Source organism: Mobula hypostoma, chromosome 17 (genome assembly GCF_963921235.1).
Source record: "Mobula hypostoma chromosome 17, sMobHyp1.1, whole genome shotgun sequence".
Classification (NCBI taxonomy): domain Eukaryota; kingdom Metazoa; phylum Chordata; class Chondrichthyes; order Myliobatiformes; family Myliobatidae; genus Mobula; species Mobula hypostoma.
The window spans coordinates 20,178,977-20,200,333 of record NC_086113.1 but is presented as its reverse complement, the minus strand read 5'-3'; the positions used below and the strand labels follow the sequence as shown (position 1 = coordinate 20,200,333).

Below are 21,357 nucleotides of genomic sequence, written 5' to 3'. Positions count from 1 at the left end.
GGCCACCTGTTTATTTTTTTTTTAAAAAGACAGCTGATTGTAATGTGTAGATAGAATGAAAGCACATTTCAGACAATCTTATGGAACTGCAATTTACATTGTTCTCAAATTTTTCACTCTAGGTTTTTGGCTGTTTAAATTATTGACCATTAAAATACATGCAGATTGTATAAAACCTCAGAACTATATAAATGTACAAATTAAGCACCTTTCTAAATTCATCCCAATATTCTAGGAGCCTTTGTAAAAGAATTATTTCTTAAAAATATTAGTTACAGTGAGCATCTAACATTACAGAGCCCAAAATCACGACTGCAGAAAATCCAGAGAAATATTCAGGGAAAGTTATATGACACAAGGGAGTCAGATTTTAACAGTTTGTTGTCAAGACCGTAGAATAACTGGAAAGTGTGGAAAAGGATATTGTTCAAATCAAGATACTTGGTGTGATAGCAACCATAGTTAATCATGAGATTGTTCAATAAAGCTCAATTCAGAGCAGAAAACAGCAAAGATGAACACAATTTTGGAAATATTCTATTGTAATTACTTCAAGGTTGTCATGACAATCTTGCACCTGATCATTCTCCACAGATTCTCTTGGGAAATGAGCAGTACAACAAATTCGATGTGTGCAATCACTAAAATCGATAACCTTTTGCAATATTCCTTGTGAATTTAATTGAATTTAAATCTGATGCTACAAATGTTTGCCTGCAATATCACATGTAAGTAAAGCAGCGTTCCATAATGGATAACCCTTTCCTGATCACTCAGAAAAGCATTACGTATCCAAAGGCGGACATATCCCAAGTCTCTGAAACCCACAGGAAGTCGCGCATAAAGTTTGCTTGGACTGCCTTTGTTCTCTCAGCACTGATGAAGTGCTGCAGCGTTGAACCAATCCAAATGGTCTTGCAAAAGCCGCTCATTAGTATTTAGGCTGGTAGATAGAGCCTGGTGTCTCACTGTCAATATGTTTTAGGTGGCAGGTGTGACATAGTAAATGTCCATTCAATGGATAACAACGGTGATCCTCCTCATCATTCAGCTCCATGCCACAGTCCTGAAAAAGCAGAACATTAACCCAATGTTAGACTGGATGAAAACTTGCAATGGGGCAGCCTGAAGTTTTCCATCAACTGTGTTGGCCAAGTGACAGGATCAAGGCTCACAGGGAGGAAGGCCAAAATGAAACTGCACATATTTCTCATGAAGGAAGTTTCATTAGTCTGGCTTGATCTGCTGTATTTTCTGATCATTATTTACAATTTCAATAGCTGCAGTTTGTTTCAGAGGAAGCAGAGACAATTTGTGAATAACACTGTCAATGTTGTCAAAACTTAGTTATGAAGAGAGATCAACTTGGTTGGGATTTCTTCATTAAAAAAAAGAGGAAGCCAATGGAGATTTAATTGTGAAAAAGAATCCCAGATGTGGTGAATAGTAAAGATTAATTCTCATTCAGAGGGTTAATGATCTGGGAATAGAGATTTAAAATATTTGAAGAATGATCAGAACTGTGCTGAAAGAAATATGTTTATTAAAATGACAGGACCCTGAACTGAAAGATGACAGAGATATCAAAAAATGCCTGCTTAATGCGAGACACTGGCTGAAAACTAGAAAGTGAAATTCATCTTAATAGCTCTTAGTGAATGTGGATCTAAACAGATAAGCGATGGCCTTTTAAGGCATTTGAATTATGTAAGAGTCTTTGGTGCTTGTATGAATTTAACTGCCTAATTCTCGGATTAAAATGTGCCCCTGTACAAGCAAGAATTCCAGGGCATTGCTGGTTCCAGCCTTCATTAAGTACTTTACTGTATTAGGTATTTTATATTAAATAGCAGATAAATATATAAAATAGACTGTCACATGGATTATATATAAAATCCATGTAGCAGTCTACAAGCTATTACATAAAAGGGCTTGCTGAGAATTTATTAAAGCATACTCCATAAATCCAACTGATCGGATATAGTTATTTACATTAAACAAACAGAAGAGTTCTCAAAGTAGAGAAGGTACCTATTGTCACACCCTGTTGCAAAAGGGCGTAAGATTTAACGTAAATGGCTATAAAGAGGCAACGAGAAAGACATAGCAAATTATCCGAATTTGGGATGCACTGTTTGATAGTAATTGTATTGGCAGGTGATAGGAAACTATCAAAGTAACTTAAATGATGGGGGGTGGGGGGAGTCGCAGGAATGTCTGGATTGAGAAGGGCACACCTATCTGGGTTACTCCTCAGAATTGGTAGAGATTTAGAGGATAAACATGCTTTTCTCTGTCATGTACAATCCTGAGATTACAGAAGGGATGGTCATCCACATTAAGGTTCCCAGGATGCCAGCCTTACCCAAATTCCTTTGCAGATCCAGGACAAATGCACTCAACAGCAACACTGTGAAGTTCAAATGCGGCACTGCTCCAGCAAGGGTCTTCAAACAAGAACTTCCTCTCACTAGTCATGGAGCCATTCAAGGTGATCAAAATTAACACACTTAGAACACCTACAGGGATTCGAATTCTGATTTTTCTCTGGTACTATCAGTGCTCAACACTGATGGATTTAATTCCCAAAAATTTATTTATTAAGAGACAGCACAGAACAAGCCCTTCCGGCCCTTCGAGCCACACCAAGCAACCCCCAGTTTAACCCCAGTTTAATCACGGGAGAATTTACAATGGCCAATTAACCTACCAACTTGCAAATCCTTGGACCGTCGGAGGAACCCCACGCAGTCACAGAGAGAATGTACAAACTTACAGTGCAACAGGAAATGAACCCAAGGCACTGGTACTGTACAACATTGAGCTAACCACTGCCATGTAAAGTTCTAAAATCGCCATTGATATGTTTATTCCCACAGAGTAATTGATGTTACAATTGAACTTTGAGGATGGAAATTATTCAGGGAGCATCTGTAACACACATCATTTATTAAATGGCAAAGTATACTACCTTTCACATTAGATAGGATTAATCATAACACTTCAAGTTCACATAACGAAAGAGTTACAGTTTATTCCAGATACCCCAGGTCTGATGCCAATTTGCTGTCAATTACAATGATTAAGTTGACTTTTAAAGTGCCAGGTGGTTAAATATATGACAGAAGAGGAGCAATGGTTACTCAAGATTAAAAAGTACTTGGCATCTGTTGCTTTGTACAAAATCCAACCATTTTCGGCAATAATCTCATAAGTCTGTGTTCCATATTTAGTCAAATGGTATATTACAACTTTGAACAATGAGTAGTGATGTCAACTAAGGGGTCAGTGCAGGAAATTGGCAATGAAGTAAAAGATTGGCATCAATGTTATTGAATGGTGGAACAGGCACGAAACATGGTAAGAATTTTAAGTTACATGAGAGGTTATGCTGGTAGTGTCTTGTTGGGTGGGTTGAAAACATTAGTATTCTATTATTTAACAGTGAGATTAAAACTATCAACTTGCAACTAATTTTCATTTGCTTTTCAGAAGATATCTACAAGCTATGTAAAATCTTTTTTTTTTAAAATCACCCTCCTGGATCTTTTGCTAATCATTAAAAATCTGTGTCTCATCCTCGACAGTTCTGCTAATGAGTTCCTCTCTTTCTGCTCTATTTAAGCTCACCAAGATTTTGTACATCGTTATCAAATCCCACAGCAAATGTTGCTGCTGTGAGGAGAGTAACCCGAGGTTCCACAGACTATCCTGATTGGACGTTGTTGGTTTCAGATGCAGAACCTAACATCTCTCTTGGTTTGTCTAGAGCAGAGCTGGGATCTTTGTCTAGAATATCTTCATGCAATGATATTTGAAAAATGAAGAATCTCATTATACCTTTTATTCTTCAATATTCAAATACAGTAATTTTAAAATTTGATAGTTTACATGACAAAAGTTCATATTGACACAATATGAGAAACAGAAGTAGCAAAAGGCATTTGGCCTGATGAGCGTGTGCCAACTCTGTAGAACAGGGGTTCCCAACCTGGTGTACGTGGACCCCTCGGTAAATGGTAGGGGGTCCAAGACATTAAAAGAGATGTTGGGAACCCCTGCTCTAGAATATTACTTCTTAATCTATTCTTCCCTGAGACACGCATGTCTTTCCTGATCCCAGATCTGCGCCTGGATTCTTCAATTTTCTTGCCATTAAAATAGACATACCTCACATCGATAGCATTCCACATGATAATCTTTATCCATGGACACAACACGAATTGTTTCATCAGATCCCTATGGATACAATAAAATTGATGTTTATATACTTAACATTAACTTACTCCCCTTCAAAACTCCTCATATTCAATGATTAGACCAACAAGAGTATTTGCATAGTGAGCTTGGATGTTCCCCATCATTCTTCACAGTACTTGCTCTGGGAAATACATTCAACTCCACTGGAGAGAAAGCTCAGCCAAATTGCACACAGTACAGCCTCAGTAACTAGAGCTCACCGCCCCCCCCCAACCCCTGGCAGTGATTTTGCAAGGGACATTGCTGGCTGGGACATGAGGGATGGCTCTCTAGTAGCTGCCACAGTTACTCAAGTCCACCTGGAAAGGATAGACGGGCCACACTCTCAAAATGCTGGAGGAACTCAGCAGGCCAGGCAGCATCTATGGAAAAAGAGTACAGTCAACGTTTTGGGCCAAGACCCTTCATCAGAACTGGAGAAAAAAAAAAGAGAAGTCAGAGTAAGAAAGTGGGGGCAGGGAAGGAAGAAATGTAAGGTAGTAGGTGATGGGTGAAACCGGGAGAGGGGGAGGGATATAGTAAAGAGCTGAGAAGTCAGTCAGTGAAATAGATACAGGGCTGGAGAAGGGGGAATCTGATAGGAGAGGACAGAAGGCCATAGAAGAAAGGGAAGGGAAGAGACGGAGGTAATGGGCAGGTAAGGAGACGAGGTGAGAGAGAGGAAAATGGGAATGGGGAATGGTGAAGGGGTGGGGGAAGGAGGGGTGTCATTACCAGAAGTTCGAAAAAGCAATGTTCATGCCATCAGGTTGGAGGCTACCCAGACGGAATATAAGGTGTCGCCCCTCCAACGTGAGTATAGCCTCACTGCAGCAGTAGAGGCGGCCACGGACCAAAATATCAGAATGGGAAAGGGAAGGAGAATTAAAATGGGTGGCCACTGGATGATCCCATTTTTTCTGGCAGATGGAGCACAGGTGCCCAGCAAAGCAGTCTTCCAATCTATGTCGGGCCTCACCTTCCTATCAGATTCTGCCTTCTCCAGCCCTTTACCTCTTTCACCAATCCACTTCCCAGCTCTTTACTTCACCCCTCCCCCTCTCCCGGTTTCACCTATCACCTACGGCCCTGTATTTCTTCTTCCCCTCTCCCCACCTTCTTACTCTTACTTCTCATTTCTTTTTCCAGTCCTGATGGAAACTGTTTACCTTCCACCCCCCCCCCCCATAGATGCTGCCTGGCTTGATTGGTGAGTTCTAACAGCATTTTATGTGTGTTGCTTAGATTTACAGCATGTGCAGATTTTCCCTTGTTTTTGATGATTCCCTTTTTCCAGTTCTGACACAGGGCATCAAACTGAAAAGTTTACTGTTTATCTCTTTCCACAGACACTGTCTGACCTTGAGTGTTTCCAGCATTTTCTGTTTTTCAGATTTCTAGTAATTGCATTCTTCACCTCCATTTCCATCATATGTTCTTCATCTTGGATAGAACTAACTTTCTTTCATTTGAGTTGTGGCTTCATGAGGCCACTATTTATTGCCTAAGCTTAAACACCCTTGTAGCTTCCTGCACCATTTTAGGGGCAACTAAGAGTCATCAACATTCTTGCAGACCAGACCAGGTAAGTAAATCCGTTTCCCTTTGCAAATTCATGAACCAAATAGATTTTATGACAAGTTGGTTAGTTAAGTATCACTTGTTTATAGCTTATTCTGATTATTTAATCAGCAATTAAACTGTGGATGGATTTAAATTAATTTAGACTATCCTTCCATTCTTTGGGTCCCAGTAATTAAACGACTATGTCAACATATCACCTTTTATGAATACTCAAAATTGTTACCATTACTTTTGGAGAGGCCAGAGATCAGAGGACAACAAAAATATACAATTTCACAGGAACTCGGCCATTCAAGGCCCCTTCACTAAACCTCCAAGTGATTAACTAAGTGATTCAATGCAAGGAGTATTGTAGGTAAAGCAGATGAGTTTAGGGCGTGGATTGGCACGTGGGATTACGACATTATTGCTATTAGTGAGACTTAGTTGCAGGAGGGGCAGGACTGGCAGTTTACTGTTCCGGGGTTCCATTGTTTCAGACGTGACTGAGGGGGAGGGATGAAAGGGGGAGGAGTGGCATTACTAGTCAGGGAGAATATAACAGCTGTGCATAGACAGGACAGCCCGGAGGGCTTGTCTACAGAGGCCATATGGGTGGAGCTGAGAAACGGGGAAGGTGTGACCACACTAATAGGGTTTTATTATAGCCCGCCCAATAGTCAGGGAGAATTGGAGGAGCAAATCTGTAGAGAGATAGCAGACCAATGTAAGAAGCAGAAAGATGTAATAGTAGGGGATTTTAACTTTCCACATATTGACTGGGACTCCCACACTGTGAAAGGGTTAGATGGCATGGAGTTTGTCAAATGTGTTCAGGAAAGTTTTCTAAATCAATATATAGAGGTACCAATGAGAGAGGATGCAATACCTGATCTCCTATTAGGTAACCAAACAGGTCAGGTGACAGAAGTATGTGTAGGTGAACATTTTGGGTCCAGTGACCATAATGTCATTAGTTTCAAGTTAATTATGGATAAGGATAGGTCTGGTCCTTGAGTTGAGGTTCTAAATTGGAGAAGGGCCAACTTTGAGGAAATGAGAAAGAACCTAGAAAGAGTGGATCGGGATAAGTTGTTTTCTGGCAAGGCTGTGTTCAGTACATGGAAGGCATTCAAAGGCAAAATTTTGAGAATGCAGAGTTTGCACGTTCCTGCCAGGATTAAAGGCAAAGTTAACATTCATAGGGAACCTTGGTTTTCAAGGGATATTGGCAATCTGGTTGAGAAAAAGAGAGAGGTGTATAGCAAGTATAGGCAACAAGGAACAAATGAAGTACTTGAAGAGTATAGAAAATGTAAGAAAATACTAAAGAAGGAAATCAGAAAGGCAAAAAGACATGAGATTGCTTTGGCAGATAATGTGAAGGTAAATAGCATATTAAGAGTAAAAGGATAGGGACCTTTTCAGAATGGCAGGCAGTGACCAGTGGGGTATCGCAAGGCTCAGTGCTGGCACCCCAGTTGTTTACAATATATATTAATGACTTGGATGAGGGAACTAAATGCAGCATCTCCAAGTTTGCAGATGACACGAAGCTGGGCGGCAGTGTTAGCTGTGAGGAGGATGCTAAGAGGATGCAGGGTGACTTGGATACGTTAGGTGAGTGGGCAAATTCATGGCAGATGCAATTTAATGTGGATAAATGTGAGGTTATCCACTTTGGTGGCAAAAACAGGAAAACATATTATTATCTGAATGGTGGCCAATTAGGAAAAGGGGAGGTGCAACGAGACCTGGGTGTCATTATACACCAGTCATTGAAAGTGGGCATGCAGGTACAGCAGGCGGTGAAAAAGGCGAATGGTATGCTGGCATTTATAGCAAGAGGATTCGAGTACAGGAACAGGGAGGTACTACTGCAGTTGTACAAGGCCTTGGTGAGACCACACCTGGAGTATTGTGTGCAGTGTTGGTCCCCTAATCTGAGGAAAGACATCCTTGCCATAGAGGAAGTACAAAGAAGGTTCACCAGATTGATTCCTGGGATGGCAGGACTTTCATATGATGAAAGACTGGATGAACTAGGCTTATACTCATTGGAATTTAGAAGATTGAGGGGGGGATCTTATTGAAACGTATAAAATCCTAAAGGGATTGGACAGGCTAGATACAGGAAGATTGTTCCCGATATTGGGGAAGTCCAGAACGAGGGGTCACAGTTTGAGGATAAAGGGGAAGCCTTTTAGGACCGAGATTAGGAAAAACTTCTTCACACAGAAAGTGGTGAATCTGTGGAATTCTCTGCCACAGGAAACAGTTGAGGCCAGTTCATTGGTTATATTTAAGAGGGAGTTAGATATGGCCCTTGTGGCTAAAGGGATCAGGGGGTATGGAGGGAAGGCTGGTACAGGGCTCTGAGTTGGACGATCAGCCATGGTCATACTGAATGGCGGTGCAGGCTCGAAGGGCCGAATGGCCTACTCCTGCACCTATTTTCTATGTTTCTATGATAGTAAGGGACAAAATTAGTCCCCTAGAAGATCAAAGTGATCATCTATGTATGGAGCCTCACGAGATGGGGGAGATCTTAAACAGCTTTTTTGCATCAGTATTTACTCAGGAACCTAGCATAGCGTATATGGAAGGAAGGGGAACAAGCAGCAGTGTCATGGAACATACAGAGATTTAAGAGGAGGAGGTGCTTGCTGCCTTACAGCGAATAAAGGTAGATAAATCCCCTGGGCCTGACATGATATTTCCTCGAACCTTGAGAGAGACTAGTGCAGAAATTGCAGGGGCCCTGGCAGAAATATTTAAAATGTCCTTAGCCACAGGTATGGTGCCGGAGGATTGGAGGGTAGCTCATGTTGTTCCGTTGTTTAAAAAAGGCTTCAATAGTAAACCAGGTAATTACAGGCCAGTGACCCAGACATCAGTAGTAGGTAAATTATTGGAAGGTGTTCTGAGAGATCGGATATACAAGTATTTGGACAGCATGGCTTTGTGCGTGGTAGATCATGTTTAATGAATCTTGTGGAGTTTTTTTGAACAGGTTACCAAGAAAATAGACGAAGGAAAGGCTGTGGATGTTGTCTACATGGACTTTAGCAAGGCCTTTGACAAGGTCCCACATGGGAGGTTAGTTCTGAAGGTTCATACACTAGGTATCCATGGAGAGGTTGTAAACAGGATTCGAAATTGGCTGTGTGGGAGAAGACAGAGAGTGGTAGTGGATGATTGCTTATCAGACTGGAGGCCTGTGACTAGTGGTGTGCCTCAAGGATCTGTGCTGGGACCATTGTTGTTTGTTGTCTATATCAATGATCTAGATAATAATGTGGTAAATTGGATCAGCAAGTTTGCTGATACCACTAAGATTGGAGACATTGTGGACAGCGAGGAAGGCTTTCAAAGCTTGCAGAGGGATCTGGACCAACTGGAAAAATGGGCCAGAAAATGGCAGATGGAATTTAATGCAGACAAGTGTGAGGTATTGCATTTTGGAAGGACAAATCAAAGTAGGTCATACACAGCAAATGGTAGGGCACTGAGGAGTGCGGAGGAACTAAGGGATCTGGGAGTTCAGATACATAGTTCCCTGAAAGTGGCGTCACAGGTAGACAGGGTTGTAAAGGCAGCTTTTGGCATCCTGGCATTCATAAATCAAAGTATTGAGTATAGGAGTTGGGATGTTATGGGGAGGTTGTATAAGACATTGGTGAGGCCAAATTTGGAGTATTGTGTACAGTTCTGGTCACCTAACTATAGGAAGGATATCAGTAAGATTGAAAGAGCGCAGAGAAGATTTACTAGGATGTTGCCGGGTCTTCAGGAGTTGAGTTACAGGGAAAGATTGAACAGGTCAGGGCTTTGTTCCTTGGAGCGTAGAAGAATGAGAGGAGATTTGATTGAGCTTTACAAAATTATGGGTATAGACAGAGTAAATGTGAATAGGCTCTTTCCACTTAGATTAGGAGAGGACATAGCTTTAGGGTGAAAGGGGAAAGGTTTAGGGGGAACATTAGGGGGAAACTTCTTCACTCAGAGTGGTGGGAGCGTGAAACGAGCTGCCATCTGACGTGGTAGATGTGGGCCCACTCTTAAGTTTTAAGAATAAATTGGAATACAACATGATATTATTTCTGATCCGAATGGTAGATTTCTATTGGTTGGTGGTCTACTATTTAATAAAAAGGTAGTTTTGGTTAATCTCTATGCTCCTAATATGGACTGTCCGGAATTTTATAAATCATTATTTAATCAGTTCCCGAATTTGAATGAGTTTTCATTGATCTGGGGCGGAGATCTTAATACCTGTTTGTCTCCAGCTTTGGACCGTTCGGCTCCTCTACGGACCTTACCTAATAAATCTGCAACTTTGATTAATTCATTCCTTTCTGATTCTGGGTCGACGGACATTTGGCGTTTTTTGCATCCTCAGGAAAAAGATTTTTCTTTTTTTTTCCACATGTTCACCATTCCTATTCAAGAATTGATTATTTCTTTATTGATTCTCGTCTTATTTCTTCAGTGATTAAATGTGATTATGACTCTATAACCATTTCGGATCATGCTCCACTTAAGCTTTCTATTAAAATTCTGGCCAATATACAAAATAATAGACAATGGCGTTTTAATTCGCTGTTGCTTCAGGACTCGGACTTTGTTAACTTTATGAATGAACAGATTGATCTTTTTTTTTTACAATCAACTATACAGAGGATATTTCTGTGACATTCTTTGGGATACTTTTAAAGCTTATATTCGTGGTCAGATTATCTCGTATTCTGCTGCTTTGAGGAAGAAGCTGAAGCAGGAGGAGTTGGTAATTGTGGACAAGATTAAGGAAATTGATAAGAAATATGTTATAGCTCCTTCTGAGGAGTTATATAAACAAAGAACTGAACTTCAAATGGAACACAGTTTATTACTTTCGTCCTCGATTGTAAACCAATTAAAGAAAACAAGAAGTGAATTTTATGTACACAGTGACAAAATTGGCAAACTGTTGGCTAATCAACTGAAGTCTAATTATGCTAAATCTCAAATTAATCAGATTTATAACCAAAATGACCGACTGATACTTGATCATGTGGGGATTAATCAAACCTTCTGTGATTTTTATTCTTCCTTATATCAATCAGAGTCTCCTCGAGATTCTAAATATATGAATGATTTTTTAGATAATCTAGACTTCCCTGAGATTTCACAGGATATGTCTTCTATGTTAGATACTCCCATTACCACGGATGAGATTAAGAATGTTATTTTCTCTATGAATTTGGGGAAAGCTCCTGGCCCTGATGGGTTTACCGTAGAATTTTATAATTGTTTCGCTCCTTCATTAATGCCTTGGTTCTGTAGGGTTTTTGAGGCTTCATTAAAACTTGGTAAACTTCCTGAATCTTTCAATAGAGTGTCAATTTCTCTAATATTAAAGGAGGATAAAGATCCTGCTCAATGTGCATCTTATAGACCAATATCTTTATTAAATGTTGATTCTAAAGTTTTTTCTAAGTTATTAGCAAATAGATTAGAAAAAGTACTTCCTTCTATTATTTCGGAAGACCAAACGGGTTTTATTAAAGGTCGTTACTCTTTTTATAATATTCGCACACTGTTAAATATTGTTTATACTCCCTCACAAAATGTTCCTGAGTGTGTTATCTCTTTAGATGCTGAGAAAGCTTTTGATAGAGTAGAATGGCCTTATTTCTTTAAGGTGCTTGAAATGTTTAATTTTAGCTCGAAATTTATATCCTGGATTAAACTGTTATATCATTCTCCTGTGGCCTCGGTCCGTACTAACTCTTTAAGTTCACCTTTTTTCCCTCTTTTTCGAGGTACTCGACAAGGTTGTCCTCTTAGTCCTTTATTATTTGATATTGCATTAGAACCTCTTGCAATTGCCATTCGAGAATCTCCAAATATTACTGGGATAACTCGGGGCTTAAAGTCCCATAAAATATCACTCTATGCTGATGACTTATTTTTATATATTTCTAATCCCCAAAAATCCATCCCGGCTGTTTTAGAGCTATTAGCACAATTTGGTCTTTTTTCAGGTTATAAATTAAATCTTAGTAAGAGTGAACTTTTCCCGATTAATAAACAACTTCCCTTATATCATAACTTTCCATTTAAATTGATTAATAATTATTTTTCATATCTTGGGATTAAAATTACTTGTAAATACAAAGATTTATTTAAGATTAACTTTTTACCATTAATAGACCATATTATTCAACTTTCATCTAAATGGTTTCCTTTATATTTAACTTTGATTGGTCGTATTAATGTAGTTAAGATGTTTTTTTTGCCAAAATTTTTATATATATTTCAGGCATTACCAATCTTTGTTCCAAAATCTTTTTTTGACAATAAAATTTCTTCATTTATTTGGCAAAATAAAAACCCGAGACTGGGTAAAATATATTTACAGAAAGCTAAGAGAGATGGAGGCTTAGCATTACCTAACTTTAGATTTTATTATTGGGCAATTAATATTCGACATATGAAATTCTGTTTACTTGACCAGGATATACTATCCATTCCTAAATGGGTAGCATTGGAATTACAATCTGTTCAGTGTTATACACTTGGCTCTATTTTAGGTTCCTCTCTTCCTTTTGATTTGAAACGCCTTAAACAGGTGTCTAACCCGATAGTTAAATATACCTTACGTATTTGGTTTCAATTCAGAAAATTTTTTGATCTTAATTTGGGTTAGTGATTCCTATTTTAGGTAACATATTTTTTCCTCCCTCTTTTACGGATCGTGCTTTTCAAATTTGGAAGACTAAGGGTATTTCACGGTTTTTGGATTTATTTTTAGATGGTTCCCTTATGTCTTTTGAACAATTATCTAATAAATATAACTTATCAAGAATACATTTTTTTAGATATCTACAAGTTAGAAATTTCCTAAGTACTATACTTTCTTCCTTTCCAATCCTTCCTCCTACATACATTTTAGATACTATAATTAACCTTAATCCATGTCAGAAAGGTGCATAGGCTATGATTTATAATATTATTATGAAACTTAGGAAAGCTCCATTTGATAAGATTAGGGTAGATTGGGAACAGGAATTGGGGTTTATCATTTCCGTGGATGACTGGGGGCAGATTTTACAATTAGTCAATACTTCCTCTATCTGTGCTAAACATTCCCTAATTCAATTTAAAGTTGTTCATAGAGCACATATGTCCAAAGATAAATTAGCGCGCTTTTATTTTCATATTAATCCTTTTTGTGATAGATGTCCGGGGCAGATAGCCTCTTTAACTCATATGTTTTGGTCTTGCCCTACTCTGGAAACTTTTTGGAGAGACATTTTTAATATTATCTCCAAGGTATTGAATATAGATATCTCTCCTCACCCTATTACTGCTATCTTTGGACTACCTAAAATTTCCAGTAATCTTTCCCCTTCAGCCCGTAGAATGATTGCATTTCTTACTTTAATGGCGAAAAGATGTATCTTACAACATTGGAAAGAGCTTAATGCTCCAACTACCTTTTTTTGGTTTTCTCAGACGATATTATGCTTGAATTTGGAGAAAATTATAAGCAATCTTTATGACTCCTCATTTAAATTTGAACAGACCTGGAGATCTTTTATTCAATATTTTCATTTAATGTAATATATACCCTTCTTGTTTTTTTTTACTGTTTTTAATGGAGGTCGGGATTGGGGACGTGATTTTAAGTTTTTTAACTCTGTTTGGTTTCAAGTTAGCCCATTGCTTTGCTTTTAGTTAGTTGCACGGTGGGTTTTTTTTGGGGGTTTTTTTTTTCCTTTTCTCTATTGATATATATATAAAAATTAGTATACTATTATGTTACCTTGGTACGTTATGTTTAAATTACATTGTTTGTAGTTTTTTTTGTATTAATATCTTCTGTAATTTTATTATATTCTAACAGTGTATTAGTGCCTATATAGCTTACCTTTTTGTATACTTATTCAATAAAAAGATTTAAAATGAAAGAAAGAATAAATTGGATAGGTACATGGATGGGAGAGGTCTGGAGGGTTATGGACTAGATGCAGGTCAATGGGACTAGCAGAATAATGTTTCAGCACAGACTAGAAGGGCCGAATGGCTTGTTTTCTGTGCTGTAGTGTTCTTTGGTTCTATACAACAAGGCTAGAAAGTGGTCTCCTATTAATAAAGGGCTTTCTCACAGACCAGCATGGCATGAGCACAGCAAATCAGTAAAATATGCACGCTCCACTTCATCAGCAGTCGAGTTGAATATTATACCACAGAGAAAAAAAATCTTTTCAGTGCAATACTGACCTCTGCAGGAAGAATAGCCTGGCCACATGCTGCACACTTTGGAGCCAATACTCTGAAAGGGAAAGAATGTACATCACTTGGTAAACAATGCATATAAATTTCAAATATTTTTATAGCACTGGACGCTTCTCAGACCAAACAGAGCTGTTACGTGTTTTAAATGGTGTAGATTGTTATGATTAGTTTTAGAGTGCTGATGAAAAGTCATTGATCTGAAATGTCACCAACTTCTCTCTCCACTGACACCGCCTGTTCTGCTGAGAATCTCAGCATTTTCCAATTTAACCTTTTAATAATCACATTCCACACGAAAACATTCACTATAATTTAAATGCTTTTGAAATGTTCTAATTTCTGCCATGCAAAAAAAACCCCAGCAAATTCTATAGAACTACCGCCCCAGCAACTGTCTTCTCCTGAACATGTATTTTACCATTTGCTTGTTTCCTTCCTAATTAGGGCCACATATTCAACTAACAGTAGCTAAATAATATTTATATATGGAAACAACAACCTTAGGCAAAGGTAAAATGCCTCTCAGCCTCCCTGCCCAAGATTAACTCATACCAGTCTTACAAGCAATTATCCAAAATAGGACCTGGTATCTATGTGCCACTTTATTTCTGTGTACTTTCTGCAAGAAAAACACAAGCAATTTGGGTAATAGTAACCATTCAATCTGTCCTACATCATTTCCCCTGACAATAGAGAAGTCAGCAGCAAGTAACTCTTTACAGAGCAGCAATGGGGGTTCAATTTCTGTTGCTGTCTGTAAGGAATTTAAATGTTCTCCCTGTGGCCACATGGTTTTCTTCTGGATGCCCTAGTTTCCTGCCACATTCCAAAGGCATACAGTACTATTTGGAGTCAGTAAGTTGTGGGCATGCTAGGTTACCACTGGAAGCATGGCAACACCTCCAGGCTGCCCCAGCACATCCTCTGACTGTGTTGGTTGTTTATGCAAACAACACGTTTCCCTGCAGGTTTCTATGTACCTATGACAAAACTAATCTTGCACTCTGATCTTATAATAAAAACCAAATAGACACAATCATGATAACTGAACAAGCCATGCATTAGTTTCACATTAGTTAAATAAGTAATCTGCTACAATAAAACTTCTGAAATAAAAGCCAATAAATTCTGTAGTTGATGAACATTTTACCACAACTGGCTTCTGATAAATAATGATAAGGTATTAAAGTTTGGTCCACGTGCACAAGAATAAAACTACACACAAAAGCTACAAACACTGCTTCTATCATTAATAAATTCTGACACACACACACACACAGAAAAAGATATGATATTGCAAAATATCCATTAAAATACTTTCCATCTGTAGTTGTTATCCTAATTAGACCCAGATGGTGGCAGCAAAGTTACCAGCTTGTTGTTCACTATAAATTGTTTGATGGTATCTGAACAACAGTTGTAATGAACAAATCAAAAGAAACAAAAAGGGGTGACACTAATTTTCCTTCATAACCCCCAAGATAAAAGAACAAATGACCAAATATTCCAAAAGTCAATAAAAGCCACTGCAAACCTTCTGGCACAGTTAAAGCATCAGTTGGGAAGGTTTATGTCTATTTTCTCTCAAAGGAAATTCAAGCAACTTTTACAAGTTTAGGCTTTTGGTGACAATCAACACCAATAAACATCTACCTAAATTGGATCCAGAAGTTAACATAGCACACAACATCTTCCAGCCATAAACACAGAGATTCTGCAGATGCTGGACATTCAGAATAACACATACAAAACGACAGAGGAACCCTGCAGATCAAGCAGCATCTATGGAGAGGAACATACAGCCGACATTTCAGTCCAAGACACTTAATATCAGGACCCTTCAATAGTTCTGACAAAGGGTCTCAACCAGAAACATTGGCTTTTCAGTCCTCTCCATAGAAGCTGTATGACCAGCTGAGTCCCTCCAGCATTTTGTGCATCTTGCATCTATAACATTCAGATTTACCTTCTCTATCTGCTTAGGGCAATGTCTGACACATGTTTCTAGCACGCCACGTTTGTCCTGGAAGATATTCTTACTATTCACAAAATATAAACTATGGACACATTAGTTCCATTAACATTTCCTTCTGTTCCAGCTTGGTTATATTCTTCATCACTTGATTTTGCAACAAGTGAAAACATTTTTTGCTCCAGATTATTTTGGAACCTCACACTGCTGGCATCGCGTTGGGCTGTCCTGCTAGCAAGGATCACTCTTTTCCCTCATTATCCCAACTACATCAGCCAAACAAAGAAAATATTGAGGACAGAGGTCAAGCAGTAAATTTTAGACCATAAGACTAAGATATAGGAGCAGAAGTAGGCCATTTGGCCCATCGAGTCTGCTCCACCATTCAATCATGGGCTGATCCAATTCTTCCAGTCATCCCCACTCCCCTGCCTTCTCCCCATACCCTTTGATGCCCTGGCTAATCAAGAAACTACCTCTGCCTTAAATACACCCAATGACTTGGCCTCCACAGCCACTCATGGCAACAAATTCCACAGATTTACCACCCTCTGACTAAAGTAATTTCTCAACATCTCTGTTCTAAATGGACGTCCTTCAATCCTGAAGTTGTGCCCTCTTGTCCTTGACTTCCCTACCATGGGAAATAACTTTGCCATATCTAATCTATTCAGGCCTTTTAACATTCAGAATGTTTCTATGAGATCCCCCATCATTCTCCTGAACTCCAGGGAATACAGCCCAAGAGTTGCCACACGTTCCTCATATGGTAACCCTTTCATTCCTGGAATCATTCTCGTGAATCTTCTCTCATCCCTCTCCAATGTCAGTATATCCTTCCTAAAATAAGGAGCCCAAAACTGCACACAATACTCCAAGAGTGGGGTCACGAGTGCCTTATAGAGCCTCAACACCACATCCCTGCTCTTATATTCTATACCTCTAGAAATGAATGCCAACATTGCATTCGCCTTCTTCACCACCAACTCAGCCTGGAGGTTAACCTATAGGGTACCTTGCACAAGGGCTCCCAAATCCCTTTCAATCTCTGCATTTTGAATTCTCTCCCGATCTAGGTAACAGTCTGCCCATTTATTTCTTCCACCAAAGTGCATGACCATACACTTTCCAACATTGTATTTCATTTGCCACTTCTTTGCCCATTCACCTAAACTTGCTAAGTCTCTCTGCAGGTTCTCTGTTTCCTCAACACGACCCGCTCCCCCGCCTATCTTTGTATCATTGGCAAATTTAGCCAAAAATCCATTAATCCCATAGTCCAAATCATTGACATACATTGTAAAAAGCAACAGTCCAACACCTACCCCTGTGGAACTCCACTGGTAACCAGCAGCCAGCCAGAATAGGATCCCTTTATTCCCACTCTGTTTTCTGCCAATCAGCCAATGCTCCACCCATGCTAGTAACTTCCCTGTAATTCCATGGGCTCTTATCTTGCTAAGCAGCCTTACGCGTGGCATCTTGTCAATGGCCTTTTGAAAATCCAAGTACATCACATCTAACGTAAACAACAGAAATTCTGCAGATGCTGGAAATTCAAGCAACATACATCAAAGTTGCTGGTGAACGCAGCAGGCCAAGCAGCATCTATAGGAAGAGGCGCAGTCGACGTTTCAGGCCGAGACCCTTCGTCAGGACTAACTGAAGGAAGAGTGAGTAAGGGATTTGAAAGCTGGAGGGGGAGGGGGAGATGCAAAATGATAGGAGAAGACAGGAGGGGGAGGGATAGAGCCGAGAGCTGGACAGGTGATAGGCAAAAGGGGATACGAGAGGATCATTGGACAGGAGGCCTAGGGAGAAAGACGGGGGGGGGGGTGACCCAGAGGATGGGCAAGAGGTATATTCAGAGGGACAGAGGGAGAAAAAGGAGAGTGAGAGAAAGAATGTGTGCATAAAAAGGAGTAACAGCTGGGGTACGAGGGGGAGGTGGGGCCTAGCGGAAGTTAGAGAAGTCAATGTTCATTCCATCAGGTTGGAGGCTACCCAGACGGAATATAAGGTGTTGTTCCTCCAACCTGAGTGTGGCTTCATCTTTACAGTAGAGGAGGCCGTGGATAGACATGTCAGAATGGGAATGGGATGTGGAATTAAAATGTGTGGCCACTGGGAGATCCTGCTTTCTCTGGCGGACAGAGCGTAGATGTTCAGCAAAGCGGTCTCCCAATCTGCGTCGGGTCTCACCAATATATAAAAGGCCACATCGGGAGCACCGGACGCAGTATATCACCCCAGTCGACTCACAGGTGAAGTGATGCCTCACTTGGAAGGACTGTTTGGGGCCCTGAATGGTGGTAAGGGAGGAAGTGTAAGGGCATGTGTAGCACTTGTTCCGCTTACACGGATAAGTGCCAGGAGGGAGATCAGTGGGGTGGGATGGGGGGGACGAATGGACAAGGGAGTTGTGTAGGGAGCGATCCCTGCGGAATGCAGAGAGAGGGGGGGAGGGAAAGATGTGCTTAGTGGTGGGATCCCGTTGGAGGTGGCGGAAGTTACGGAGAATAATATGTTGGACCCGGAGGCTGGTGGGGTGGTAGGTGAGGACCAGGGGAACCCTATTCCTAGTGGGGTGGTGGGAGGATGGAGTGAGAGCAGATGTACGTGAAATGGGGGAGATGCGTTTAAGAGCAGAGTTGATAGTGGAGGAAGGGAAGCCCCTTTCTTTAAAAAATGAAGACATCTCCCTCGTCCTAGAATGAAAAGCCTCATCCTGAGAGCAGATGCGGCGGAGACGGAGGAATTGCGAGAAGGGGATGGCGTTTTTGCAAGAGACAGGGTGAGAAGAGGAATAGTCCAGATAGCTGTGAGAGTCAGTAGGCTTATAGTAGATATCAGTGGATAAGCTGTCTCCAGAGACAGAGACAGAAAGATCTAGAAAGGGGAGGGAGGTGTCGGAAATAGACCAGGTAAACTTGAGGGCAGGGTGAAAGTTGGAGGCAAAGTTAATAAAGTCAACGAGTTCTGCATGCGTGCAGGAAGCAGCGCCAATGCAGTCGTCGATATAGCGAAGGAAAAGTGGGGGACAGATACCAGAATAGGCACGGAACATAGATTGTTCCACAAACCCAACAAAAAGGCAGGCATAGCTAGGACCCATACAGGTGCCCATAGCTACACCTTTAGTTTGGAGGAAATGGGAGGAGCAAAAGGAGAAATTATTAAGTGTAAGGACTAATTCCGCTAGACGGAGCAGAGTGGTGGTAGAGGGGAACTGATTAGGTCTGGAATCCAAAAAGAAGCGTAGAGCTTTGAGACCTTCCTGACGGGGGATGGAAGTATATAAGGACTGGACATCCATGGTGAAAATAAAGCGGTGGGGGCCTGGGAACTTAAAATCATCGAAAAGTTTAAGAGCGTGAGAAGTGTCACGAACATAGGTCGGAAGGGATTGAACAAGGGGTGATAAAACAGTGTCGAGGTATGCAGAAACGAGTTCGGTGGGGCAGGAGCAAGCTGAGACAATAGGTCGGCCAGGACAGGCAGGTTTGTGGATCTTGGGTAGGAGGTAGAAACGGGAAGTGCGGGGTGTGGGAACTATAAGGTTGGTAGCAGTGGATGGGAGATCCCCTGAGCGGATAAAGTCGTTGATAGTGTGGGAGACAATGGCCTGGTGCTCCTTGGTGGGGTCACGATCGAGGGGTAAATAAGAGGAGGTATCCGCGAGTTGTCGCTGTGCCTCGGCAAGGTAGAGGTCAGTACGCCAGACTACAACAGCACCCCCCTTATCAGCGGGTTTAATAATAAGGTTAGGATTAGTGCGGAGGGAGTGGAGAGCAGAGCGTTCCGAAGGAGTGAGGTTGGAATGGGGACAAGGTGCGGTGAAGTCGAGACGGTTGATGTCCCGTCGGCAGTTGGCAATAAAGAGATCCAGAGCAGGCAGAAGACCAGAGCGGGGTGTCCATGAAGAAGAGGAGGGTTGAAGACGGGAGAAGGGGTCATCGGTGGGGGTGGAAGAGTCCTTGCCGAAGAAGTAGGCTCGGAGACGGAGACGGCGGAAGAAAAGTTCCGCATCGTGGCGAACACGGAACTCGCTGAGGTGTGGGCGAAGGGGGACAAAGGTGAGGCCCTTACTGAGAACAGAGCGTTCTGCCTCCGACAGTTGAAGGTCGGAGGGGATGGTAAAGACCCGGCACGGATGAGAGCTGGGATCAGAGGGGGGAGGGGGGAGGGGGGAGGCTGGGGGTGTCAATGGAGAGGGGAGGGTTGGGGTGAAAGGAAGATGGAGCCTCTGAGGACCCAGGAGCTGACAGTGGGATCTGAGGGAGACGGGGCTGCGGAGTGGTGGTGGGGGAAGGGGAGACGGGAGTCACAACAGCAGCACATAAAGACCCGGCCTGGAGTTCAAGGCTGGAGTCGCAGTTGGTGGTTGCGTAATCGCTGTGAAGGTGTCCATGGTCGTTGCTGGAGTCCAGGTTTTGAATATGCCCTGAGGTGTTGGAGCCGCCGAGATCAATGGCAGGCGCCGCAATTGAAAGTTCATGCCTGCTAGCGTCGGGGCCGGCAGGCTCTGGAGTCCGTAGATGTAAGATCTTACGATCTTTGCCTAACATGACAAAGTCAAAAAAACGGCGATTGCAGGCGTGGATCCGATGGAGGATGAAATAGCGGGTAGGACCATTACAGACGGCGAAGAAAGTGTCCCGAAGGTGTGGAAGGGTCTGGGATAGGGACACCAAGTACCTCCTCATGGCGGAGAGCGTCGCCTTCAGAGCTTGACGGGAGAAGCGGCGAGAGGCAGAGTCAATAAAATGTGAGTACCTGGGATCCTCAGAAGGTCCAAATTGAGAGGCTTGGAAACGAATCCTAAAGCCAACTGGAGTAAGTTGGCGACGGAGGCACGTTCTACTTTGTCTACCCTGCTTGTAACTCTGCTTCATCTTACTTGGTTGATACAAAAACAAATTCTGGCCAATAACTCAAGTAAAAAGCAAGGTTTTACTGATCTTTTAATCATTTTATTTGCTCCAACTAGCTTGAAGGAGAAAAAAAAACATCTAATTTACCAATGTCATTACCAATTCCAACCAATGTCATTAAAGTACAGAATCCTTGACAAACTCCATATCTATATTTTTCAATTCACATTAGTACAAGATCAGCTAGGAGACAGCACTTTTTTAAAAACCGATTTTCCTATAAATTCTGGAAGATTCATCTTATTTTAAATGTGCTCAGAAGTAACAGATGACTTAAGACTATTTAACCAGGATGGTATTAAGATTCTGACAAAAGCATTTGGTTAAATTAATAACACGAGTTTCTTAAAGTTGTTATAGCCGGGG

At 41.1% G+C, this 21,357-nt stretch overlaps 1 protein-coding gene across 2 annotated transcripts in view; it reads right to left on the bottom strand.

Moving 5' to 3' along the window:
• Positions 1-21,357, bottom strand: part of limd1a (LIM domains containing 1a) — a 55,521-nt gene continuing 34,164 nt past the window's right edge. For both annotated transcript variants that reach the window (XM_063069622.1, XM_063069623.1), the window contains 3 exons: positions 14,071-14,122; positions 4,171-4,239; positions 1-1,066 (listed from right to left, as the gene is read on the bottom strand). In XM_063069622.1, the coding sequence (XP_062925692.1) occupies positions 932-1,066; positions 4,171-4,239; positions 14,071-14,122 (256 nt within the window). In that variant the 3' untranslated portion in view covers positions 1-931. The remainder of the gene's footprint in view (positions 1,067-4,170; positions 4,240-14,070; positions 14,123-21,357) is intronic.